The sequence below is a fragment of the Phoca vitulina genome, unplaced genomic scaffold, assembly GCF_004348235.1.
Source record: "Phoca vitulina isolate PV1807 unplaced genomic scaffold, GSC_HSeal_1.0 scaffold22, whole genome shotgun sequence".
In the NCBI taxonomy this organism is placed as follows: domain Eukaryota; kingdom Metazoa; phylum Chordata; class Mammalia; order Carnivora; family Phocidae; genus Phoca; species Phoca vitulina.
The window spans coordinates 9,038,439-9,065,339 of record NW_022589725.1 but is presented as its reverse complement, the minus strand read 5'-3'; the positions used below and the strand labels follow the sequence as shown (position 1 = coordinate 9,065,339).

General features: G+C 39.3%; 1 protein-coding gene across 3 annotated transcripts in view; it reads right to left on the bottom strand.

Moving 5' to 3' along the window:
- Positions 1–25,841, bottom strand: part of RBL1 (RB transcriptional corepressor like 1) — a 59,934-nt gene extending 34,093 nt beyond the window's left edge. Inside the window, exons 1-11 of one of the 3 annotated variants that reach the window (XM_032419727.1) lie at positions 25,585–25,841; positions 22,073–22,206; positions 14,363–14,563; positions 13,904–13,968; positions 13,673–13,801; positions 13,401–13,561; positions 10,559–10,608; positions 8,144–8,330; positions 6,942–7,108; positions 2,425–2,537; positions 2,129–2,232 (exon numbers count right to left, since the gene is read on the bottom strand). In XM_032419727.1, the coding sequence (XP_032275618.1) occupies positions 2,129–2,232; positions 2,425–2,537; positions 6,942–7,108; positions 8,144–8,330; positions 10,559–10,608; positions 13,401–13,561; positions 13,673–13,801; positions 13,904–13,968; positions 14,363–14,563; positions 22,073–22,206; positions 25,585–25,740 (1,467 nt within the window). In that variant the 5' untranslated portion in view covers positions 25,741–25,841. Of the gene's footprint in view, positions 1–2,128; positions 2,233–2,424; positions 2,538–6,941; positions 7,109–8,143; positions 8,331–10,558; positions 10,609–13,400; positions 13,562–13,672; positions 13,969–14,362; positions 14,564–22,072; positions 22,207–25,584 lie in introns of all 3 variants that reach the window. The other 2 variants (XM_032419726.1, XM_032419725.1) reach the window with 2 other exon arrangements.
- Between the last annotated feature and the right edge of the window lie 1,060 nt (positions 25,842–26,901).

Genomic DNA, 26,901 nt, shown 5'->3' with positions numbered 1-26,901 from the left:
AAAAAGAGGGGCACCTGGGTGCCTCAGTCGTTAAGCGTCTGCCTTCAGCTCAGGTTATGATACCAGGGTCCTGGGATCGAGCCCCACGTCGGGCTCCCTGCTCTGCGGGAGGCCTGCTTCTCCCTCTCCCACTCCCCCTGCTTGTATTCCCTCTCTTGCTGTGTCTTTCTGTCAAATGAATAAAATCTTAAAAAAAAAAAAAAAAAAAAAGAAAGGAGAAATAGATAAATCTACAATTACATTTGGAGACTTCAATACCATTCTCTCAACACTTGATAGAACTAGACAGAAAATCAGCAAGGATACAGAGGTCAACACCACCATCAAGCAACACTATAGAATTGACATTTACAGAACACTCCACCCAACAACAGCAGAATACACACTGGGGGTCATGAAATAAACCTCAACAAATTTAAAAGAACTGAACTCATATAGAGTGTGAGTGGAATGAGTGTGACTACAAAAGGGTAGCATGAGGGGAGATCATTGTGATAACAGAACAACTCAGTATCTTGATTTTGGTGGCAGGTGCATTAACCTACAAGTGATGCAATGGTGAAGAGGAAGACATATGTATTGTTCCAATGTCCATTTCCTGGTTTTGATATTATATCATGTAAAATGTAGCCACTGGGGGCAATTGACTACACATAGGACCTCTCTATACTACTTTTGTAATTTTCTATGAATCTGTAATTATTTCAAAATAAAAAGTTGAAAATTTACTGCTTCTCAGGAAGTTATGGAAACATATGCTTTGTCAAATATTAGGATTCTCACAAAAGAGAAAGCCATGGAATCCAGGAAAAAGGGGGACCAACACAGAAGAGAGATAAAAATTTCCAGAATGAAAACAAAGAGAAATTTTATTACATTAGTTATGAAGCACCCCTCGACATCAACCTGTTCCTATTGGAATTTAAAGTCAGAGGACTCCAAGAGTGACAAGGAGGAGAAGGAAACCAAAAGATCATATAAGAGCTTTGAGTTTTTATAAACTGTATGTATGTATACATGTATGCATGTATTTACTTACTTATTTATAGTAAGCTCTACGCCCAGCAGGCTTGAACTCATGACCCCAAGATCAAGAGTCACATGCTCTACCAACTGAGCCAGCCAGGCACCCCAACAGCTTTGACTATTTATTTATTTATAAATATTTTATTTTTTAAATAATCTCTACACCAAATGTGGGGCTCAAACTCACAACCCTGAGATCAAGAGTCGCATGCTCTACCAACTGAGCCAGCCAGGCACCCCAGCATTGACTTTTCAGAAACATTCCTTTACATAGCTATTGGAGAGAGTGGCCAGAGTTATCAATGTTCAAAGAAAACAAAGCAATTTTTTTATTTTTGAGAGAGAGAGAGAGTGCGAGCAGGGAGGGGCGGAAGGAGGAAAGAGAATCCCAAGCAGGCTCCATGCTCAGCACGGAGCCCGATGCAGGGCTCGATCTCAGACCCTGAGATCATGCTGTGAGCTGAAATCAAGAGTCTGACACTTAGGACGCCTGGGTGGCTCAGTCATTAAGCGTCTGCCTTCGGCTCGGGTCATGGTCCCAGGGTCCCAGGATCGAGCCCTACATCGGGCTCCCTGCTCAGCGGGAAGCCTGCTTCTCCCTCTCCCACTCCCCCTGCTTGTGTTCCCTCTCTCGCTGTGTCTCTCTCTGTCAAAATAAATAAATAAAATCTTTAAAAAAAAAAGAAGAAAGAGTCTGACACTTAACCGACTGAGCCACCCAGGCACCCCACAAAGCAATTTCTTAACAAGCATTTTATTCCTCCAAAATCCCTGGGAGGTATGGGCAAATATCTTAATTATCAGTTGGGCTAACAGTTGGGGAGGGGCATCTCATTATTAGCAGCAAGGACAAAAAAAGGACCTGAAGGGAAAGGATACCAATGGTGTACCAGAGATGAATTTCATGTATTTTACATTTCTACCTAGAGATGGCTAGCTCTGGATGTGCAAAAGACAAATAAGGCCAACTAGCAAATCATACTGGCTAAGTCTGCTATTAACTGCTGATTCCCAAGACACACTATGCAGCCTCTCAACACACTGCTTTCAGGCTTAGGAAGTTTTGGACCTTGCCAGTGGCTGGGAGAGTGGATTTACTTACTGACATGTCCATTCCATGAAGTCTTCGTGTTTCCTGAACCATTACAGTCTCTAATATTTTATAATACAGAATTTCTGCAAGCTTTAGTCTGTTTACAGCAAAGTCTAGGGAGGGGAATAAAAGGGAAAATACCTGTTAATGAAATGTAGCTGTTAAGGACTAAAGAACAAAACTTTTATATAAATTTAAATCTCATACATTAAGAATAGCTGGGAAGGAAAAAAAATTAATTTCTACTTTTTAGGGCCAATCTGTCTATTTTCAATGCTATGTCAACTTTCGTTTTGTCTTCTTACCTATGTGCGATCCTGGCTGTTCATCTGTTGATTGAGTATAGTGTTGGCAGAAAGTCTCTCCTATTCCTTTCACTATTTTCATAATGTTTTCCATAGGATTACGCATACAAGATCTATGAAATACAAGAGGAACCTAATTACCAGGAAAAAACCCTCAGACTACCAACATTTATTCCAGTTCTGATCCCAGTTGTAAACCTCAATACATAAACAGCATATTTCAAATAAATTGAAAGCTTTTAAACAAAGTCATTTGGCATATTGTTTTGGAATTTCAACATTAGCAGAGTCAATATTATATCTTTTATGCTTCTATTTATATGACATTTTAGAAAAGGCAAACTATAGGGATAGAAAATATATCAGTAGTTGCCAGAGGCTGGGGATGACATAGGGGGTTGACTAAAAGGGGCATAAATTTTGGGGGCTAATGGAATTGTTCTAAGTCTTGATTGTGGTTATATAACTGCATGCATTTGTCAAATCTCATACAATTATACAGTTAAAAGGATGACTCCTATTGATATAAATTGTAATTTAATAAACCTGATTTAAGAAAAATAGAGGGGTGCCTGGGTGGTTCAGCTGGTTAAGTGTCTGACTCTTGATCTCAGGGTTGTGAGTTCAAGCTCTGAGTTGGACGCCACATTGGGTGTGGAGCCTACTTAAAAAAAAAAAAAAAAAAAAAGATAGAAAGATGATGTGGCAGTATTCAAGTATATATAAAATAGATACAGTTGACCCTTGAACAAGATGGGTTTGAACTGTGCAGGTCCATTTATAAGTGGATTTTTTTTGATAAATACAGTACAGTATTGTAAATGTATTTTCTTTTCTTTATGATTCTCTTAATAACATTTTCCTTTCACTAGTTTGATTTATTCTAAGAATACAGTATATAATACATGTAATGTACAAAACATGTGTCTATCAACTGTTTATGTTATTGGTAAGGCTTCTGCTGATCAGGGGCACCTGGGTGGCTCAGTTGTTAAGCGTCTGCCTTTGGCTCAGGTCATGATCCCAGGGTCCTGGGATCGAGCCCCGTATTGGGCTCCCTGCTCAGTGGGAGGCCTGCTTCTCCCTATCCCACTACCCCTGCTTGTGTTCCCTCCCTCTCTCCCTGTCAAATAAATAAAATCTTAAAAAAAAAAGGCTCTTCTGATCAATGGAAGGCTGTTACTAGTTAAGTTTTTGAGGAGTCAAAAGTTATATATGGGGTGCCTGGCTGGCTCTGTCAGTAGAGCGTGCCACTCTCGATCTCAGGGTCATTAAGTTTGAGCCCCACATTAGGTGTAGAGATTACTTAAAAATAAAATCTTTTTTTTTTTTTTAAGATGTATTTATTTTAGAGAGAGAGAAGTCATGAGTTCCAGCCCCACGTTGGGTAGAGAGATTACTTTAAAAAAAGCAAGTTATAAACAGATTTTCAACTGTGTGGGGGGTTGGCGACCCTAACTCCCATACTGTTCAAGGGTTAACTATATATATTTATAGTGCTGGAACAATAAACTGCATGTAATTCTTATCAAAGCCTAAAGAATAACAAATAGAAAAATATAGCACTAAAAAGGAAGGCACTTGGTAAGAAATACCCGTTACGTTTATATTAACTGTTACTTTTCTGTCATTCAAACACAGAATCTTAATTCAGGAATGACAAATTCAAGACTATGAGAAAGAAAGTGATTTGCCCAAAGCCAGATAATCAGTGCAGGGTTCCGGACTCCCAACTCCATGTTCAAACAGACCAGAATCATGTATAGAGAGAGGTAGGCAGCACATATGGCAAAAATATGTTCTTACCAAGTTCTTCTAATGCAAGCTGTGCCTCTTGAGTTATGTTTCTTTTTAGGTTTTTTTTTTTAATTATGTATTAAAAAACATATAACAACGAAAACAAAAACCACATAACAAATTGACCTTAATTTTTAAGAGTACATTATAGTATTTTTCACCACATGCATACTGTTGTACAATAGATCTCTAGAACTTTTTCATCTTGTATGACTGCGACTCTATATCCATTGAACAACAACTTATTTCCCCTCCTTCCAACCCTGGCAACCATTCTAATTTGTTTCCATCAGTCTGATTACTTTTTTTTCCTTTGTTGTACTTAAGTATTTCAGTTTGATGTAGTCCCATTTGTCTATTTTTACTCGTTACCTGTAATTTTCATGTCATATCCAAGAAATCATTGCCCATTCCAGTGTCATAAGGCTTTTCCTTTATGCCTTCTTCTAGTTCTAGAGTTTCAGGTCTCCTGTTTAGGTTTTCAATCTATTTTGAGTTAACTTTTGGATATGGTGTAAGATAAAGAGTTCATCTTCCTTCTTTTGTATAGACATCCACTTTCCCCAGCACCATTTGTTGAAGAGACTATCCTTTCCCTATAGTGTAGTCTTGGCACCCTTGTCAAAGATCATTTCACCAAATACATGAAGATATATTTGGCATTCTCTAGTCTGTTCCATTGGTCTACATGCCTGTCTTTATGCCAATCCCATACTGTTTTGATTATGGTAGCTTTGTAATATGTTTTGAAATCAGGAAGTATGAGGCCTTCAGCTTTGTTGTTCTGTCTCAAGATTGTTTTGGCTATTAAAGGTACTTTGAAATTATCAATTTTAGGAATTTTTTTTCATTTCTGTAAAAAATGCCACTGGCATTTTGATAGGGATTGCACTGAATCTGTAGATTGCTTCGGGTAATAAGGACATTTTAACATTAAATCTTCCCAATTATGATCATGGAATGTCTTCCCATTTGTTTCTAGATTCTTTGTGTTTTGCATACTATATTTTCTTCCTTCCTTCCTTTTCTTGTTGCCATAAAATGTTTGCATCATTGCCTTGACACTTCTTTTCAACTTGTTCATGCTTAAATGAACAGTTCAGTCCATATCTATTTATTCAAATGCTATGAGGGAAGATCTTCATGACACTCTTTCTACCTTATTTGCAATCTGCATATCGTTTGAGGTGTGTTTGAGGCTAGGATTGTTCTGTCCACTTTTCTACAGATCGAAGGTTTCGGGAGTAGAGGAGAGCTCAGCTAGTGCTATGTTCAGCTTTTATTAGAAGACCAGGGCTTTGCTTACTCTTCCACGATTAGTTAAATGTCCCTATTCCAGGTTATGCTATATCTAGTTAGGGATATCTTCTAGTTCTATCAGCATCAGGATATCCCCTCAAATTAGTATGGAACCTTGGAAAATGACAGGAGTTCGTCATATTTCTGCTGTGATCTTAGTGGTGGAATATAGGGACTTTCACTTGGGGAGATCTATGACTTTTTACTCATTTGTCTACTCACCCATGTCTCTCTATATCTGGGGTATTAATGAGCATACTCAATATCTATCAACATATCCTCTCCTTCTCTAGTAATACTTCTTAGCGATGGGCATATCAGAATCAACCATTCCTTTCTTGACCATCATTTTGGAAATTTATAGCATGAAATCATATCCCTCTCTTCGTTTGGTTGCTGCTGGTAAGTAGTTTGCTGGTTTTTTACTATTCTCTTATTTCACTAAGTATTAGGAAATTAGGTTCTCTGATCTGGATTTATTCTACCATCTTTGCTAGGACACATGCCTCTTTATCTTAAACAACTGCATAAAATTCCATTTATGGCTGCACCATCAATATGTAATCAGTCTCCCCCTTCATGGACATTTAGATTGAACCCATTTAAAGTCAATGTAAAAAGAAAAACAATAATGCGTTACTTAGGGGTAGTTACAAGAGTGGAATATTAGATCTAAATAACTTTAAGAAATATTTGTTTTGCCTTTAAAGTCTTTAATAATATGAAATAATATCTCTATAGAATTTTTTTTTTTAAGATTTTATTTATTTGACAGAGAGAGACAGAGAGTGCACAAGCAGGGGGAGTGGCAGGCAGAGGGAGAGGGAGAAGCAGGCTCCCCCGCAGAGCAGGGAGCCCGATGTGGGGCTCCATCCCAGGACCCTGGGATCATGACCTGAGCTGAAGGCAGTTGCTTAACCAACTAAGCCACCCAGGCACCCCTCTATATAATTTTAATAGGTACTTTCATCTGATTTTAGGTCAACATACTTTGTGATTAAAATTTATTTAGGGCGCCTGGGTGGCTCAGTTGTTTAAGCGACTGCCTTCAGCTCAGGTCATGATCCTGGAGTCCCGGGATCGAGTCCCACATCGGGCTCCCTGCTCAGCGGGGAGTCTGCTTCTCCCTCTGACTCATCCCCTTTCATGCTCTCTATCATTATCTCTCTCAATAAATAAATAAAAATCTTAAAAAAAAATTTATTTAAAGGGGCGCTTGGGTGGCTCAGTCCATTAAGTGTCTGCCTTCAGCTTAGGTCATGATCTCTAGGTCCTAGGATTAAGCCCTGCATCGGGCTCCCTGCTGGGCAGGGAGTCTGCTGCTCCCTTTCCCTCGGCCCCTCTCTCCTGCTTGTGCTCTCTCTCAAATAAATAAAATCTTTAAAATAATTTATTTAGAAAAATAATGATATTATACTTACTCAAAAATATTTATAAGTTGTTCACTTGGTGCATTTTTCAGTCCAGCCACAATACTCTGTAACCTGCTCACACTTTGAGTGGCTGAAGCAACAGGAGTAATGACTGCTTCTTTTTCCCGTAAATATCGCCGTCCTGTCAGTGGGGTAGAAGGTGCAAATGATGTTTTCTGTCAATAAAGAAAAATCTGTGAGGTTAAAAAGTTACCCTGCCCTCATTACATGTTTTATTCAGTATATATATACCATCTTCTCTATTCATATTTAGTAGGACTTTTTTCCTCCCTCCTCTGGTTAACCACCAAATTTTTAACAATATTATGCTAATAACATCCTTACATTTAAGTAAAACTTTTTCAAAGTACCTACTACCTATAATCTCATTTTATCATAATATTCATTTGAAATATACACATTTTCACTTTACATATGAAACAGGCACAGAGAAGGTAAAAAAATTGTTTAAGCTCACAAAGTTAATGGCAGAGCTTGGACTGAAACTTAGGTTTTCTACCTTCTAGACCAGTGAACTTTCCATTAGACCTCATCCTCCAGCCCATTTTACACATAAATACAGAATTAAGCCTTCACTATTAACAGTCAAGTCTAGCGTTCTATGGCTAAAGTTCAGGGAAAGCACATAATTTGTCATGGGTAGGAGAATAAACCAAATTTTAAAGCAACAGAACAGTGGCTATGGTGATGCAAAGAATGAATGATAGGAAAGCATAAATCCTTTTTAAAAAAAAAAAGATTTTATTTATTTATTTGAGAGCAAGAGAGCTCTCTCGTGTGCTGGGGGGGGGGACGGGGAGAGGGAGAGAGACAAGCAGACTCCCTGCTGAGCAGGGAGCCCGACATGAGGCTTGATCCCAGGACCTTTGAGATCATGACCTGAGTTGAAGTCAGATGCTTAACTGAGTCACCCAGGCGCCCCACATAAATCCTTTTTTATGTCAAAAGACACATACCCTACTGAAAAGCCCATTCTGGGAAAATATATCAAAAATATGAAAAACATCAAGAAATGAGGTAAAAATACTAAATGCCATAGTTTAAAAAATTACCTTTTAAGGCTTTCATGGGAAATACAAATTAGTAGAAGAAACTCAAGATTTAACTTGAAAGATGCTTCTGTTGTTAGTAGAATCACACACAGAGAGAAAAAGATCATTCAAGACTGAGGCCAGGCTAAGTTATATTACTTTTTCAAAGTGTTGTTGAAGATTACAGTCCACATTAGCTTGTGTTGTCAGTTTCCCTAATGGGGTGTCACCAGTGAACTTTCGAGGAGTTCCAATTTCCTCTTCTGCATCTGCTCCCAAAAAGATCCTCTCATCAAAATCACCAACAGTTAAAACATATTCTTCATACTCCTTGTTCACTGCTTTGCTGAAAAGAGATTTTATTTATTTTAAAAAGATTTTATTTTTATTTTTCAAATATTTATTTAAATTCTAGTTAGTTAACATACAGTGCTATGTTGGTTTCAGGACAATTCAGTGACTCATGACTTACAACACCCAGTGCTCATCATATCAAGTGCCCTCCTTAATACCCATCACCCATCTAGCCCATCTCCCACCCACCTCCCTGCATTGCCTCTGTTTGTTCTCTTAAGAGACTCTTATGGTTTCCCTCTTTTTCTCCCCTCCCATATGTTCGTTTGTTTTGTTTCTTAAATTCTACATATGAGTGAAATCATAGGATATTTGTCTTTCTCTGCCTGACTTATTTCACTTAGCATAATACACACTAGCTCCATCCATGTCATTGTGAAAGGCAAGATTTCATTCTTTTGGATGGCTGAGTAATATTCCATTGTGTATATACACCACATCTTCTTTATCCATTCATCAGTCAATGGATATTTGGGCTCTCTACATAGTTTGGCTATTATTGATCATGCTGCTATGAACATTGGGGTGCATGTACCTCTTCAAATCTGTATTTTTGTATGCTTTGGGTAAATACCTAGTAGTGTAATTGCAGGATTGTAGGGTAGTTCTATTTTTAACTTTTTGAGGAAACTCCATACTGTTTTCTAGAGGGGTTGCACTAGTTTGTAGTCCCACCAACAGTGCAAGAGGGTTCCCCTTTCTCTGCATCCTCACCAACATCTGTTGCTTCCTGGGTTGTTAATTTTAGCCATTCTGACAGGTGTGAGGTGATACCTCATCGCGGTTTTGATTTATATTTCCCTGTTGATGAGTGATGTTGAGCATCTTTTCATGTGTCTGTTAGCTATCTGGAAGTCTTCTTTGGAAAAGTGTCTATTCTATCTTCTGCTCACTTCTTAACTGGATTACATGCTTTTTGGCTGTTGAGTTTGGTAAGTTCTTTATAGATTTTGGATACTAACCCTTTATCAGATGTATCATTTGCAAATATCTTCTTCCATTCTGTAGGCTGCCTTTTAGTGTTGTTGATTGTTTCCTTTGCTGTGCAGAAGCTTTTCATTTTGATGAAGTTCCAATAGTTCATTTTTGCTTTTGTTTCCCTTGCCTCTGGCAACATGTCTAGCCAAGAAGTTGCTGCAGCCAAGGTCAAAGAGGTTGCTGCCTGTGTTCTCCTCTAGGATTTTGATGGTTTTCTGTCTCACATTTAGGTCTTTTATCCATTTTTAACTTATTTTTGTGTATGGTGTAAGAAAGCACTCCAGTTTGATTCTTCTGCGTGTTGCTGTCCAATTTTCCCAGCACCATTTGTTGAAGAGACTGCCTTTCTTCCACTGGATATTCTTTCCTGCTTTGTTGAAGATTATTTGACCATATAGTTGTGGGTCTAAAGATTTTATTTTTAAGTAATCTCTACACCCAACTCGAACTCACAAGCCCAAGGTCAAGAGTTGCATGCTCTTCTGAGCCAGTCAGATACCCCAAGAATTATGTTAAGCTGCTAGAATAAAACTAAGTTACACAATCGATTTTTTTTTTAATATTTATTTAAGTAACCTCTACATCCAACATGGGACTCAAACTCATGACCCCAAGATTGAGAGTTGCATGCTCTACCAACTGAGCCAGCCAGTTACCTTCACAATGGATTTATTTGGACTTGAAGAAAGAGTTAGACTCCAAGGCCTGGAAAAGCTGATGACTTTCCAGTTTTTAACTCTACCCACCTAACAATATCAGACGTTCCTATCTGATTATGGACATGCTTCTCATTCACATACACAGCAATAATAAATTACTTTGAAAGATGAGCAAAAAGAGAGCATAAACTTAATCTGAAAACTAGCTGAACCTAATTAAGATGGGATCACTGAGGGAACAATAATGGTTTTGAAATATATTCTGAATTTGCCAATATTTGATCAATAAAAGAACATACACTCAAATACTGAAATCACTGGGTCTCTTTATAAGTTTCTCTGGAAGGAGCTCTTTTAAGTGCCAAAAGTTTCTTTTCTTTTTTTTTTTAAGTGCCAAAGGTCTCGTAAAATATGTCTACTTAAAGACAACAAGGATTAGTGACAACCTCAGTCAATGCCACTAATGCAGAAGGAACTTGAGTTTGGAGGAGTTACCTTGATATAATGTTCCACTTGACAAATTGCAATAAATCATCATTGACAGCCTATAATATGGCAGATACCATTAGTGCTAGATACTTACCTATTATCAGTAAAACTGGAAAGGTCCAGGAGGCATTCTCCTTTTAAAATCTGGGAAGAAAAAGTCATTTTTTGACATGTAATTAAGCAAAATAACATAGATACAAAAACATGACATTTATCTAAATTTTCACATTGGCAGTTGTTATAAATAAATAATATACATACAAAACAGAATTACTGAATATTTCTTTTAAACCAGTAAAACCTATTTAGCATGCAAATAAAATATTTTAAAAATTTAAAGTCAATTTTTGAAAATATTTTTAAGTTAGCCTATGGCAGTGGTTTCTAAATTCTAGGGACATAAGAATCACTTAGAGATGCTTTTTTTTTTTTTTAAAGATTTATCTATTTATTTAAGAGAAAGAAAGCATGCAAACGGGGGGGGGGGGCAGAGGAAGAAAGAATCTCAAGCAGGCTGAGCTTGGAGTCCAACTCGGGGCTCGATCTCATGACCCTGAGATCATGACCTGAGCCGAAACCGAGTTGGACACTCAACCAACTGAGCCACCCAGGCACTCACATAGGGGGACTTTAAAAAAATGCAGATTGATGGACCTCAAGTCCTGAGCCGAGGCAGCATTTTATATAAATTCCCCAAGTGATTCTGAAAAAAGCTGTCCAATTTTAAACATTGGTCTATGGAGAAGGGAAACTAACACTGAATGATAATATGTGTCAGGCAAGGAAAGATTCAAAGGGAATACAGGTACTGTTGCTGGTGAGAGAAGAAAACTACACTCCTTATATAATATTTTCTTTCTTTCTTTCTTTTTTTTTTAAGTAGGCTCCACATACAACACGGGGCCTGAACTCACAACTCTGAGATCAAGACTTGGATGCTCCACCAACTGAGCCACCCAGGTGCCCCTGTTTATAATATTTTCTATGCACCCACACTATTCTTAGATTACTACCATCAGGGTTGCAAACTCAAATGCCTTCAGTGGTCAGGGTTCAACATATCTAAATTAAGAGGATAGAAATCATACTTCCCATCCTAAAAGAGGTGGCCATCATTTAGCCTGACAATAGTTACCCATGCAGAAATTCATGTAGAAATTCCAACCCTGTATTGCCATAGCTTCTGACTTTTGAAAGAGATTCCCTCCCCCCCTTTTTTTTTTAAAGTAGGCTCGATGCCTAGTGTGGAGCCCAACATGGGGCTTAAACTCATGACCCTGAGATCAAGACCTGAGCCGAGATCAAGAGTCGGACACTTAACCGACTAAGCCAACCAGGCACCCCTTGAGAGAGATCTTCATATTAAAAGTTTTTATTGGGCACCTGGGTGGCTCAGTCGTTAAGTGTCTGCCTTCGGCTCAGGTCATGATCCCAGGGTCCTGGGATCGAGCCCCACATCGGGTTCCCTGCTCGGCGGGAAGCCTGCTTGTCCCTCTCCCACTCCCTCTGCTTGTGTTCCCTCTCTCACTGTGTCTCTCTCTCTCTCTCAAAAAATAAATAAAATCTTAAAAAAAATAAATAAAAGTTAATTTAAAAAAATAAAAAATAAAAGTTTTTATATGTAAATTAAAATTGAATAAAATAAAAATAAAGAACACTCTACATAGGCCAAACAAAACATCTGCAGCCCGTGAGTAGGAGGACGACTGTCCAAACTAGAATACTTTTGGAGCGAAAGGAGGTGCTATAATAATTATGCTAAGACAACAACCAAAACCTAGATAATCCAGGCAAACCAAGATGTATGGTCATTATACCCCAGGGCCACTAGTGTGCTGCTTTTGCAGAGCACAAAAGATAATCCTTGAGTTCCCTTCAAAATTTACTTTGCTGGACATGTTTAACATACAGATAAGGAGCCATGATACACACAGAGACACACACACATGCACACACACACAGGAAGATAAAACTAGATACAAAAATTTGTGTAACAGAAGAACCACCCAGTTAGGTAAGATTTTATGCTTGAAGAAACATCTCATATTATCTACAAAGAGGGGAACCACAGTGATGACCTAATCCAATCCCCTTTTTTTTTTCTTTTACCAAAGAGAAAACTCAAGTACTAGCTGGATTAAATGGCTCAATGTTGGGGAGGTAAGAAATTGAGACCAAGAGGAACAAGCCATTTCATAAACATGGAAATAGCTAAGTAAATAAATTACTGAGAAAAAAATCCAGAATGCATGCAGGTAGCCTGCAAGTGGCTACAAAACTATAAAAGATTTTCTGCTCTATTTATATGGAATTAAAGCTATGGTTGTTATACATCATCCCATCTTTAGTAAATAGTCAGAAGTTATTCAAATTGTGGCAGTAAATTAATTTACCCCGACCTTCTGCTTTTCATAATTCTTTTTTTTTTTTAAAGATTTTATTTATTTATTCATGAGAGACAGAGAGAGAGAGAGAGAGACAGAGGCAGAGGGAGAAGCAGGCTCCCCGCGGAGCTGGGAGCCTGATGCGGGACTCGATCCCAGGACCCTGGGATCACGACCTGAGCCGAAGGCAGACGTTTAACCGACTGAGCCACCCAGGTGTCCCTGCTTTTCATAATTCTTTATCAGGCTTACTCCAATGTTCTGTTCTTTATAATTCTTTTATCAAAATCTCTTACAGCTGTCTCTGCCAGTGCATTTAATTGACAGTACATATAGTTGGTCACAATCTTTAACAGCCCAGTTTTGCACATCACAAAAGATCATAGGGCGATTCTGCATCACAGCATTTTGCATCATGGCAGAGACTGAAACCTGGAAATCTTGACCCCGAGTCCTATAATGCTGAGAACTTCCTTAAAACATTGTTTTTTCCTTTGAGGCTTTCGCTGCTGACCCTTAAAAATCTTAGCCATTCACTTATAAGTACAGTACCTTTCTGTCAAAGAGTTTTGAAATATATGGCTTAAAGTAGTGCTCCTTTATTCCTTTTGCTTCTACTAGAAGTCCATCATGCAGTTCACACAGTACAGCAATGATGCAGGGAGGCTCTTCAGAAGCCCTAAAGTCAGCAGTATGGAAGTCAGATGGTAAACCTAGTTTGATAAGGTATCAAGAGCAAAAGCAAATGGTTAGAAGAATATGGTCAACTTTTAAAACTTTTTAAAATACTGATGACCAGTTTTCAAAAGTAAATAATGTCTTACCTTTAAATGATGGATTCAGCAAGTCACGTCTATTTGGGCATATAATGGCATTGGCAAAAATCAGATCCAAGCAGCACAGAAGTAAATGGTAAGAATTTACCAAATCATCTCCAATCATACGAAAATTACCTTTATAAGAAAAAAAAAGACACAAAGACCAGAAACCTCTCATGTCAAATAACACCAAGTTCCCACAGCAGAAATGTAAAACTATTGAAAGTATCACCTTACCCTTAGTATAAACAAAGAGTGTCCAACAGAAATTAAAGAGATCCTTAACACTGCAAGGAATCCTCCTAGAAAGGAAAAAATGTACTTCTTAACTGACTAACTTGCTAAATATCACTCCACATTGTCATTTAAATTGAAACAGCAAATACAAATAACAAACAGTAAAGTCAAATTACATGTAAAATTCCATTCACAAAGGACAATTTATGGTTCATTAAATGGGCTTAAATAAATAAATCTTTCTAATCTGCATAAAATAATCAGACCATAAAAAATAAGTGAAAATATTACCCTGAATTTCTAGATATAGTAATTATAAATGGGTTTTTTAAAAATTTCAATTTTTTTGCAAATGGATACTTCTGGTAAAAAGCAGACTTTTAAAAATGCAAATTTCCAAAGTTTATAGCATAATTTGTATTTTTTTTATGTCAATTATTTAACAATTAAGGGTCTTACCTCTGCTTCCTGCTTCGTGGTAACTTTGGTGGCTCTTCATATGGATTTTGAAATATATCTAAAAAAATTGGCTCAAATTTTTTGAAAATTACAGTAGACACCTCAAAATTTCTTTCTAGCCTTTCTATACGTTCACGAAATTCTTGTGGCAGGTTTGACATGTCCATCCACTTCTTCATTTTACTAAAAAACTGTATTAAACTAAACAAAAAAAAGCAACTATATTTATTTATTTACTTATTTTAAAAAAGCAACTTTAAAGTGAGTCCATATAATGGACAAGTTAACATTTTATTTATGCCTATGAATCTTAAGAATCTTATTTAAAAAAAAAAAAGAATCTTTACTTAAAAGCCTAAATTTATTTAAAAAAAAAAAAGGCAACTGAAAAACTTCACTCCCAAGTGCTATGAAATTACTCCAGCTCCCAGAATCACTATGGGAATATAGATTTTGAATTAGTAGTCATTACATAAATGTCTTCTCCTATGCATGAAGTGATGGTACCTATCTACTTCTTTTATTCCCTACAGCACCTAGACAATAATTTGTATATGTATTACAAAGTAAATGTCAACAGACTGAGTTCACAAAATTAGTTTGAGGACAGAGAGAATCTCCCAAATAGTGGATTGTGGAAGGTGATCACAAAGCACCAGACAGTTCTAGTTTAGGAATACAATTCAAGTGTTTGTGTTCCAGTATGTGGTTCCACCATCAAATATAAATGAAGAAGGTAGTACATAACCAGAAAATCACTTAATAGATTATTATTCCACCTTTCTGGCTTATTCAATTATGGGTACATTTTTTATGTCCCCATGTTAGTATGGTCTTAGACTGAAAATCTACAGTGTTAAAGTTCATTTAAGTGTCTAGCGTTATATACAGAATGATAATTTTTTTTTTTAAGATTTCATTTTTAAGTAATGTCTATATCCAACCTGAGGCTCGAACTTACAAACCTGAGATCAAGAATCGCATGCTTTATACTGACTGAACTGGCCAGGTGCCCCAGAATGATACTTTTTTTAAAAAGGTGACGGAAGACATTGTCAGCTAATTATCCATAGGTATTCAAACTCCAGATATGCTGACTGAAATCTGAGAATCTAAGAGTCTCTTTAAAAGATTCTTATCAATAACAGCAACAAGAATTTTTTTTGCCAGATTACTAAATATTTATTTTGGCTAACAAGTTAGAGTCCCTTATAGGGACTCCTTACAGGAGACTTTGTTTTGGAGGCAGGGATGCTCAGCATGTGAAATTCTTTCCTTTGTTTGAGGAATTCCCCAGTTTTGAATCTTGCTGTCTAATAGATAGATCAGCTTCACTGAAGTTAGGGTGAAGGAATAAAACCTGAGGTTTTTGATACATATTCGGGATTTTGAATCTGGAGTTGGTGGTGCAGAGAACTGAACAAGTGATAAATTCTTACAGGAGGATCAACAGCAATATTCAGCTATTAGGGACAAATACAGTGGCAATGTCCAGGGATGGCACTGCTGGCCATGTAAGTCCTGTCCTTGTTAGATGAATTCTTGTGATATGCTTTTTGGCTCTAGCCAGACTCATTTTGTTCCTGGATGTTTTCCAAGTCTATTTTCTCAAGTCATCCTAAAGACTTTGTCAGGTATTTGGGGCGCCTGGGTGGCTCAGTCGTTGGGCATCTGCCTTTGGCTCAGGTCATGATCCCAGGGTCCTGGGATCGAACCCCGCATTGGGCTCCCTGCTCAGCAAGAAGCCTGCTTCGTCCTCTCCCTCTCCCCCTGCTTGTGTTCCCTCTCTTGCTGTGTCTCTCTCTGTCAAATAAATAAATGAAATCTTTAAAAAAAAAAAAAAAAGACTTTGTCAGGTATTCAATATCCTTTCAGTAAATTTCTTTTCTCTTTAAGTTAGCCAAAGTCAGTAGTTGGTATCTGTTTTTTATAAACAAGATGCTTGACTAATACATCCCCATATAAATCCACTGTATTTATTGCTATTCCTAGATTGCTGTTCTAACTTAGAACAAAGTACATCAGAATGTTTGGAAACAAAAAAAATTATAGCATTATTATTACTTCACCTATGAGTCTGATTTTTTAAAGTAAAATAAGCAGCAAAGTAAACTTCATAGCTTTCAAAACAATTCTGTTCATTGGAATTCTGTTGTAAAGAATACATTACGCCAGGGCGCCTGGGTGGCTCATTGGTTAAGCGTCTGCCTTCCGCTCAGGTCTTGATCCCAGGGTCCTAGGATCAAGCCCCAAGTCGGGTTCCCTGCTCGGTGGAGAGCCTGCTCCTTCCTCTCCTTCTGCCACCGCTCCCCCTCCACCCCCACCCCACTCGTGCTATCTCAAATAAATAAAATCTTAAAAAAAAAAAAGAATACTCCAATAAGCACATGAAAAGAAGCTCCACATCATTGGCCACTGGGGAAATAGAATATACCATTTCATGCCCACTAGAATGCCCATAATAAAAAAGAAAATAACACGTATTGGCAAGGATATGGGCGAAATGGAAGCCTCAAACTCTGCTGGTATGAACGTAAACTCGTGTAGTCACTTTGGAAAACAATCTGACAGTTCCTCAAAAGATTAAACATAGAGTTCCCCTATGACCCAACAATTCCATTCATACATATATACCCAAGAGAAATGAAAATATATGTCTACACAAAAACTTGTACACAAATGTTCATAGCAGCATTATTCATAATAGCCAAAAGGTGGAAACAACTCAAGTATCCATCAACTAATAAGTGGATAAACAAAATGTGGTATATCCATGCAATGGAATATTATTCAGCCATAAAAAGGAATGAAGTACTGATAAATGCCAAGGGCTAGGAGGGAGAAGGAGCTATTGTTTAATTGTTATGAAATTTAAACTTGGGAGGCTGAAAAAATTCTGGAGATGGATGGCAGTGATGGTTGCACGGCAATGTAAATGTATTTAATGCCACTGAAATCGGTTAGACGGTAAATTTTACGTATATATATTGTTTAAAGATTCATTTATTCATTTAAATAGAGAGAGAGCACGTGCGCGCTCACACACAGGTCAGGGGAGGGACAGAAGGAGAGAAGCACACTTACTGCTGAGCTGGGAGCCTGACACGGGGCCAGATCCCACAACCTGGAGATCACGACCTGAGCTGAAATCAACAGTCAGATGCCCAACTGACTGAGCCACCCAGGTGCCCGTATGTTATGTATATTTTACCACACACACACCCCGAAAACAAATATAGAGTAGGGATGGTAAATATGGGGCGTATGTCCCAAGAGCAGCATACTACTGAATTTTAATGGTGCTCAAAAGATAAAAAAGAAAATCACTTTGTAAAAATTTAGTATCCTCAATGTTCCAATTAAAATGTATGAGAAATCATTTTTCATGAATGAAATATTCATTAGGTTCTATTATAATATGAAAATAATGAATGAATGTCACCTTGATTTAAATCATAAGTTACTGAAAAACTTGTGGAAAAATTACTTCTCAATACTTAAAACAATGAGATGCAGACAACTTCTTTATTAAATTAAAAATTCAAATTGTACAACAGATACTACTTTTTAATATTACACTTAATAGCAAAAGAAATTTTTAGTTGAAACTGTTTTTTTTTTTTTAAATACTTTATTTATTTATTTGTTAGAGAGAGAGAGCACAAGCAGGGACAGCGGCAGGCAGAGCAGGCAGAGGGAGAAACAGGTTCCCTTCTAGAAGGAGTGGCTGGGTCTTCAGGGACCCCCTCCCCCCCAATCAGGCTCAAGGTAACATCAGCCATTTTTAGATTGGTTCTGTTATCATGCCTTCCCACTGGCCCCATGTGAGCCAAGGAACTCCCACTGCCTGCCCTCTGTCCTCGCCCAATTCTGCAGGTGGAGACTGGTAGTCTAGTATTCTTTTTGAGATACTATTTTCATTTTCGTGAGAATCTTTGTAATAATAAAATGGTACATTTCTACAAAAAAAAAAAAGAAACAGGCTCCCTGCTGAGCAAGGAGCCTGATGCGGGACTAGATCCCAGGCCCCTGGGATCATGAACTGAGCTGAAGGCAGACGCTTAACCAACTGAGCCACCCAGGTGTCCCAGTTCAAACTTATTTTTTAAGTTGGAAGTTGCTTTGGTTTTTTTCGCAAACTGAAGCTGAATAATAAATACAGTTCAAAGCAGACATACTACTATTTATGGGTAGATACATATATAATACAGCATTGATTTGGGATGCTCTGCCACTTGCTAGGTATATCATCTTTGGGAAGTAATTTAAGCTCTAGGTAACTAGATTTCCTTATCTGTAAAATGGGATTTATTTCATGGAATTAACTGTGAGGATTAAATGAATAAAGACAAGCAAGCCCATAGCACATAGTAAGTGCCTAGCACACAGGTAAATACTCAATAAAAATCTGCTAGTTTTACATGTACATCTATAATCTGCACTTATTTGTTATTTTGCAGTATGATTTATTAGCAATATTTGATGGGTATTTTTCCCTACCTATAAAGATCTTAAATAATCATTTAAAATTATACTTAGGGGTGCCTGGGTGGCTCAGTCGGTTAAGCGGCTGCCTTCGGCTCAGGTCATGATTCCAGGGTCCTGGGATCAAACCCCGCATCAGGCTCCCTGCTCATCGGAGAGCCTGCTTCTCCCTCTCCCTCTGCCTGCCACTCTGCCCACTTGTGCTCTCTCTGTGTCAAATAAATAAATAAAATCTTTAAAATTATACTTAAAGTTGAAATTTTGCAAACAGCCCAAATTATTATAAATCAATGAAAATAACATCACTTGCAATTCTTTTTTGTCTGAATGAACATGATACCAGTCTATGCTCGTTTAGTAGTTAAGAATCTGACACGCAAAAAAAATTTATATCAATCTACATTTAAAAAATAGGTATCTTTTGACCCATCCGTATACTTTTAGGAATTTATCTACATTTATTTACATTCATCTGAAATACATTTCACAATGATCTGTTTGTAATCACAAAGAATTGGATAAATGGTCATCAGTAAGGGGTTGGGTAAATATATGAAACATCCTTATATCTTAAGTCCTAGAGTGCGGAAGAGCTACTTACAGTGATATGGAAGAATTACCAGAATATAAAGTAAGAAAGGCAACTACAAAACAATACATATAGTATGATCTCATTTATGTTTTATTTATTTTTTTTTAAGATTTTATTTTATTTATTTGACAGAGAGAAAGACAGCAAGAGAGGGAATACAAGCAGGGGGAGTGGGAGAGGGAGAAGCGGGCTTCCCGCCGAGCAGGGAGCCCAATGCGGGGCTCGATCCCAGGACCCTGGGATCATGACCTGAGCTGAAGGCAGACGCTTAACGACTGAGCCACCCAGGTGCCCCTCACTTATGTTTTAAAAAAACAACTAAAACACTGAAAAACAGATTTTTTTTCTGCTTAACAATTCATTGGGGTGCCTGGCTGGCTTAGTTGGTGGAGCCTGCGACTCTTGATCTCAGGGTCGTGAGTTCAAGCCCTACATTGGGTGTGGAGCCTACTTAAAAAATATATATATATATACATTGAGAGTAAACTGTTTAAATGGTTAATTCTGGGGAGTGAAAAGAAAGGGACATCTTTATACTCTCAAACATTCTGTATTATTTGAAAGTTTGTGAACCTTTTTAAAAATTATGGTAAAAGTATATATAACCTAAAATTTACTATTTTAACCATTTTTAAGTGTAAATTAAGTGGTATTAAGTACATTCCCATTGTGTAATCATAACCACCATCCATTTCCAGAATGTTTCATTATCTGGAATTTTTATCATGTGCTTATACTGCTCCAAATTTTAAGTTATTCTTTTTTTGTTCGGTTTCCCCAACAACCTAGTATTATAAAGATTTAAAAATTTTATTTTATTTTATTTTATTTTTATTTTTTAAAGATTTTATTTATTTATTTGAGAGAGAGAGAGAAAGCACATGAGAGGGGGGAGGGTCAGAGGGAGAAGCAGACTCCCTGCCGAGCAGGGAGCCCGATGCGGGACTCGATCCCGGGACTCCAGGATCATGACCTGAGCCGAAGGCAGTCGCTTAACCAACTGAGCCACCCAGGTGCCCAAGATTTTAAAATTTTATATGGTCATTGATGAGAAGCACTGATAGAAAAAAGTCAGATTATTTTATACTACAATGAAGAGGGAGGTTTTGCTCAATTAAAAAAACTACCTGAACTCCATCAATCTTAACTACACTTCCATTTTATTTTTATCATCAATGACAAAAACTGGTATTTATTAAAGTTTTTTTTTTTTTTAAAGATTTTATTTATTTATTTGAGAGAGAGAATGAGAGAGAGCATGAGAGGGGGGGAGGGTCAGAGGGAGAAGCAGACTCCCTGCTGAGCAGGGAGCCCGATGCGCGACTCGATCCCAGGACTCCAGGATCATGACCTGAGCCAAAGGCAGTCGCTTAACCAACTGAGCCACCCAGGCACCCTATTTATTAAAGTTTTAAACATTGTCTTGAATGTATTATTTTTCCACTTATGCAAACTAAAATTGTTCTGAGAGACTTTTTTTTTTTAAATTTAGCATGAACTGAAACTTAATTGATCTCCCTCGATAGGTCTTTTAAAGTTTGTCTTCAATGTTGGAAACCCAGGACAGCAAATAGACAACCATCTCAAATAGTTCTGTCATGGGTGAAAAACCCAGAAACAGAGAACATTACCACCTATCCAAATCTGGATCACTCCATTTGTTTTGTATCCAGGCAAATAGTTCCATATGATTAATATTAGAGCAAGTAAAAGCTATAACTAAGACCCACTGATTGCTTATTTGTTGCATGGTAAAAAATATTAACTATACAGCAGAAAAACAGGACAACACGTTGAGCAGATACTCAAAATTAACACAAGCAAAGCACGTGGATATCATGCCTCTAGATGTGATATAGTGAGGACACAAAATTATTTATGTAGTTTTCTATCTGGGGATGTATAACCTGCCTCTAAGCATAAGAAAACATGAGACAAATCCAAAATGAGGACTAATCTATTAAAAAGGGGGTTGGGGGTGTTTGTGGACTATATTCTTGCTGTGGAAATATTCCTAATTAAAGGAAACTAAACAGATATGATAAGTGAAGGTAGTCCCTAATCCTAGATTGGAATATTCTTTTAAAAAATTGCTATAAAGAACATTATTGGATCAACTAATAAAACTAGAATAGAGATGATAGATTATTGTATCAACGTTAACTTTGCTGAAGTTGATAACTGTGGTAGTTATCTAAATATACAATGAAGTATTTAGGGGTAAAGGGGTATAATGCATGCTACTTACTTCGAAATGGTTGAGGAAAAAAATATTATTTGAGAAAGATCAAATGACAAAGCAAATGGAATAAAGTGTTAATAATAGGTGAATTTGGGTCAAGGGTATATGGGTGTTCTTTGTGCTTTCCTTATTTTTGCAACTTTTCTAAAAGCTTGAAATTATTTCCAAATTTTAAAAAAATAATGAAAAAATTATAGATTAAAAAGATTAGTATAGAGGCCTCTGGCTGAAGTCAGAATTTGAGGAAGAAAGGCAATGGAAGAATACGAGAATTGGAAAGGGATACCTATAGGACAACAAACTTAAAATGGAATAGAGTAACACAGAAATTAAATTCTAAAAGTAAATTTAGTATGTATAAAAGAGTGTTTGAAAAATCAAAGTGCTTTACCTTAGTTTAGCTGAACGCAGTATTCTGGTAAGTGAAACACAATTTCCTTCCATGATACCCTTCCCAACAGTGGGAATAATGCTTTTGCGGCATGCTACATATAATGAACATGCCAACCAGTGTATAACTTCTCCCTGGCAGGCAAAAGACAAAGAGCAAAATGAATATATTATGTTAAAATGCTTGAGTTCTAGAACCAGAAAAGATCTTAGAACTATACGGTCTTACTTTCATTATGTACATAACAGGCCAGAGTGGTGAAGATATTTGCCAAGGTCACAAAGCTTAGTTTTGCAGTAATGAGTATAAAACTCTTATTCTCAGTCCTGTGTAAGATGCTAAATCAGCATTAATCTAAAAATAGATCTCTCACCTACACCCCAAATCCAATATTATTGAAAGAGCTCTCTTAAAATTTCTCAGCATTAGCTTTCTTGATTTGAAAACACCAGTCATGGCCTTGATGATGCTTAAGTTCCTTTCCACCATTTCAGTTTTATGTTTCTTTTTTAACCAGTTTGACAGAGAAAGCAAAGAAGAGAGTAGAAAGTTGGCAAGGGAGTCACACATAAAAAGTTCATATCTATCTTGTACAACATAAAGAAGACCACCATCTTTGTGAGGTAAAAATTTGGGGATTTATCCAATCTTTAAAATAGTAAGTAAGCCTCTCTATTTCAGCAGATACCTCAATTTACAATCATATAAAAAGGTAACATTTGGGAATTCAACACTTGTCTGCTTTAGACTTCAGATATCGTCAAGCTAGAATCACTTCATGACTTTACCACTGAACTACTTATGTAATTTAAGGATTCAGAATTAGACACAAATCTTATAGCACAGTTCTGCAGAGCCTCTTTAAGATCAGTCTCTAAAAGAATAAAAACACTGAAAGATTTCTTGTAATAATCCAAAAGGGAAGGACAGAAATGGGTGACCACCAAAAGAATTAAAACCCAGTGTTACTACCCTAATGTAGGGAGAAGTCTTATTTGCTCAAGGTATTAAATGAGGCATGTAAGCTTGTGGTTGAGTATTTTTAGAAGCTTTGATTAACAAATTTTGGGGAATAGCATCCAAGTATTAGAGAGCCATTGGATACAGGTTACTAGATGAAAACACCATTAAGATAGAGAAAATTTAAGTACTGGTATTTTTGCCTTCCCCCCCCCCCCAAAGTCAACTCTATTATTTAAATTCTTTGATGCTAGACCTTAGAAGTACAAAGATGGTTTCTGACCTCATGTAATTCCAAAATCTAGAGTGAAGAAAAGGAACAAATAATGGTTATCTTTAATTGTTGAGATATATGCTTTAAGAATTGAAGATAAAGTGTGAGAGAATATAGTAGAGTAACCGATTTTGAATAGAGGTCGGAGGATTCACAGAGGGAGACTTAAAATTGGTTAAATGGCGAATCACCAAAATGTAAGGGGAGAGGGAAAGGCAAGGGGGAAATGTAAGTGGAAGCTTGTCTGGTATACTGACAGGGGTAGAAGCTGGGGAGAAGGCTTAAGAAAGAGTAGATATATGAAAATACCTACTCCAAGAGCCTTTCACCAAAACAAACCGAAGGGGAAAAAAAAAAAGAAGAGGAAAATAAAAGACTTGGGACAGAATAAACAGTCACCAAATCTTAATTCACACATCTGTGCTTTCTAAATCAAACATTTAAGATGTCCTGATCAACTCCACCTAGTTGACTTAGTTCTTGAGACTTAGTTCTTCAATCTGCCTGTTGTAGGGAGTGAGGGAAAAGTTTCCAGGCAGAGGGAATGTCATGGAGAAAACATGCAAGTGGGAAGAAACTTGGTATATTCAAGAATTTGATGCGTGCCTGGGTGGGGCAGTTGGTTGAGCACCTGACTCCTGGTTTCCCCTCAAGTCATGATCTCAGGGTCCTGGGATCAAGTCCTGTACCTGGCTAACAGCACAGTCAGCTTGAGACTTTCTCTCCGCCCCTCCCCCCCGCGTGCTCTCTTTTTTCTCTAAATCTTTAAAATTTTTTTGAAAGAGGTGCCTAGTTTAATGCCTTGACTACACTTTGCACTCAGTAAATGTTTATTCAATGACAGATCAAAAGAGGACTTGGGAAGTCAGAAACGCCTTCTCAGGCTTTTAAAAATTAGTTTGTTTTCATTGAGTGGCCATAATTCATAATCTCCCTCACTTTCCTATTCGTCGTTCAGCCCAGTCATGCCACCATGGGTGCAGGTCGCTGCCCTTTATCCAGTCTACCCAGTCTACCCAGTCCTACCCCAGAGACATATAAGAGCGTCTCTTAGGGGCGCCTGGGTGGCTCAGATGGTTAAGCGTCTGCCTTCAGCTCAGGTCATGATCCCAGCGTCCTGGGATCGAGCCCCGCATCAGGCTTCTGGCTGAGCGGGGAGCCTGCTTCTCCCTCTGCCTCTCCCCCTGCTCATGCTATCTCCGTGTCTCAAATGAATAAATAAAATCTTTATTAAAAAAAAAAAATAAGAGCGTCTCTTAGGTATTTTCCCCCTCAACTCAACTCCAAATATCCAACTACATGCCTCTGAACCCAGCAATTAATTATTTCATAGGGTGGTGAGTCAGTGAGTCCAGGCCCTTTGGATCATGCAGGAAAGCCTCCGAATTTAAGGCTACTGGAGTAGTATGCTGAAATAATCCCATCGCAATGCTACCTCTACACTGGATTCCTGTAATTAGCAGAATGACCCTGGGCAGCACAGTCCTCTGGGCCTTGACATTACTACCCGGAAAGCAGGTATCATACTGCCCTGCCACGTTCACAGGGCTGCTGGGAGGACTCCATGCGAGAATGGTTGGGAAAAAAATCCAGCAATGACGGCCTACGCTTGTTTTATTCAGAGCCAGGCGCTGCGCTAAGCATCAAGATACTGAGACGGAGGAGGCTGGGGCTGAGCCCCACTTGCCGAGGACGGCTTTCATCAAAGCCAGCAGCCCTACACCTCCGCCCGCCGGGGTGACGCCGCAGGGCGGAGCGGTTCGAAGGCTCGGACTCCTCGGCCCCGCTCCACCACTAACCGCGCGCCCCTGGGCACGTAGCGTAGGCGCTCCCGTGGAACGGCGATCACAGCTCGGGTTCCCAGGGTCGTGGCGAGAACGGAGTGAGATGACATATTTAAAGGGCTGGGCGGTGGTGTCGGCACTACAATTCACTTCAGCTTTTACCATTCCGGCATTTGGTTTTTTAACAGATTTACGGGCGCTATCGTGATGTCTGCGGCGCTCGGCGGGAAGCGGGTCTGGAGTCTACGGGACCCCCGAGGGGCGTGCGACCGCGGACAAGCCGCTCCTCTTCCGGACTTCGGTTTCCCGCCTCAGAAAGAAAATGGAAAGACGGGTCTACACCCGCCCTTCCAGCTCCGCACTCGGCGGCGCCCGGCGGGGCAGCGACCCTTCCCGGTGGGGAAACTCCCACCGCCCCACAGGGTGGGGTAGGGGCGGGGCGGGGGTGGGGCCTGGCGGGGGTCGGTCCGGCCGCCCCACCTGCCGCCGCTCACCTCTAGGCTGTAGTTGCCCCGGATGGCGGTGAAGTCGTCCAGGGCTTCGGCCGCGCTCCCCTCGTCCAGGTTCAGCTCCTGGCACAGGGCCTGCAGCGCCTCCCCGGCCGCGGCGACCACCGCTGCCCCCTCAGCGTGAGGCTCGTCCTCGAACATCCCCTCAGACCGCGGTCACAGCCCACAGGCTCCTTTCTCCCTCCTGGGCGCGCTACCCACAACCACCCGCGCCAAAGCGCGCGAAAGTCGGTGGCTTCAGAACGACGTCTCTCCGATGGTCTGCATCCGCGTTTCTCCTCAAAAAAGTCCGTTTCTCCTCCAGGGCACTCAGTGATCTCTCTCTGGAACTGTGATTAGAAAGTGGACCTCGGTTCCAGAAAAAAACCTGGGCTTGGTCCTTGGCGGGCAGCGGTGGGCACAGCCAGCGGAGTAAGTTGGTGCGGAAGGATCGGCAGCCGCGCGCAGAGTCTGCTGGGAATTGTAGTCCATATCCTGCCTTGACGCCTGCGGCGCCGCTCTGGTCTCGCCGGGTCTTTGGTTTGGGCCGGGCTGCCTGCTGCGAGGTGTCCTCGGTAATTTTAGGGAGAAGCCTCCTTTGTACCACTAACCCACGGGACTGCGTTTGTCACTGCCCCGCCAAACATAGTCTGACTGAGACTTGCCCCTTGAGTTAGGAGACGGAGGCAGGAACAGAAAAAAGTGGTTCTGAGACCACGGGAGGCCTCAGGACTCTGTCCCCTGCGCCCAGTGGGTGGTCTGTGGAATGATTGTAGGGTTGGTGAGGCAAACCAGGCTTGACCTGGGCTGAAAGCTCTGCAGTAATCAGTTCCCAGGAGCCTGGGAACCGTCCTGGGAAAGACCGTCATTCCAGGCTTGGGAATGGCCTGAGCATAAGCTTGAAGGCATGGAACTGGTCTCCAAACCTACCCTTCTGCTCCACCGAAACCCCTTCTCCAGGAAGAGCCAGAGTGATCCAGAGCATGTCACTCCTTCACTCAAAATCTTTCAGTAGATTCCTCTTGCCCTTAAAATAGTATCCAAACTCCTTTTGATGGCCCACAGGGCCCCTGTGATCTGGCCTCACCTCCTTGCCCCCCACCCAAGTGTATAATAAGGTGCAGCTTCACTGCTTTGTTTTGGAACCTTGAAAATGCCAAGCTGCCAAGCTAGTTCTTGCCTCAAGGCCTTTCTCACATGCTGATCAAACGGACCCAAATACTCTATAAACGGACCCAAATACTCGATACCAGGTCTTTGCTTGTCTGGCTTCTGCTTGTCATTCAAGTTCAACTAAGTGTTACCTTCTCAGGCCCTTCCTGA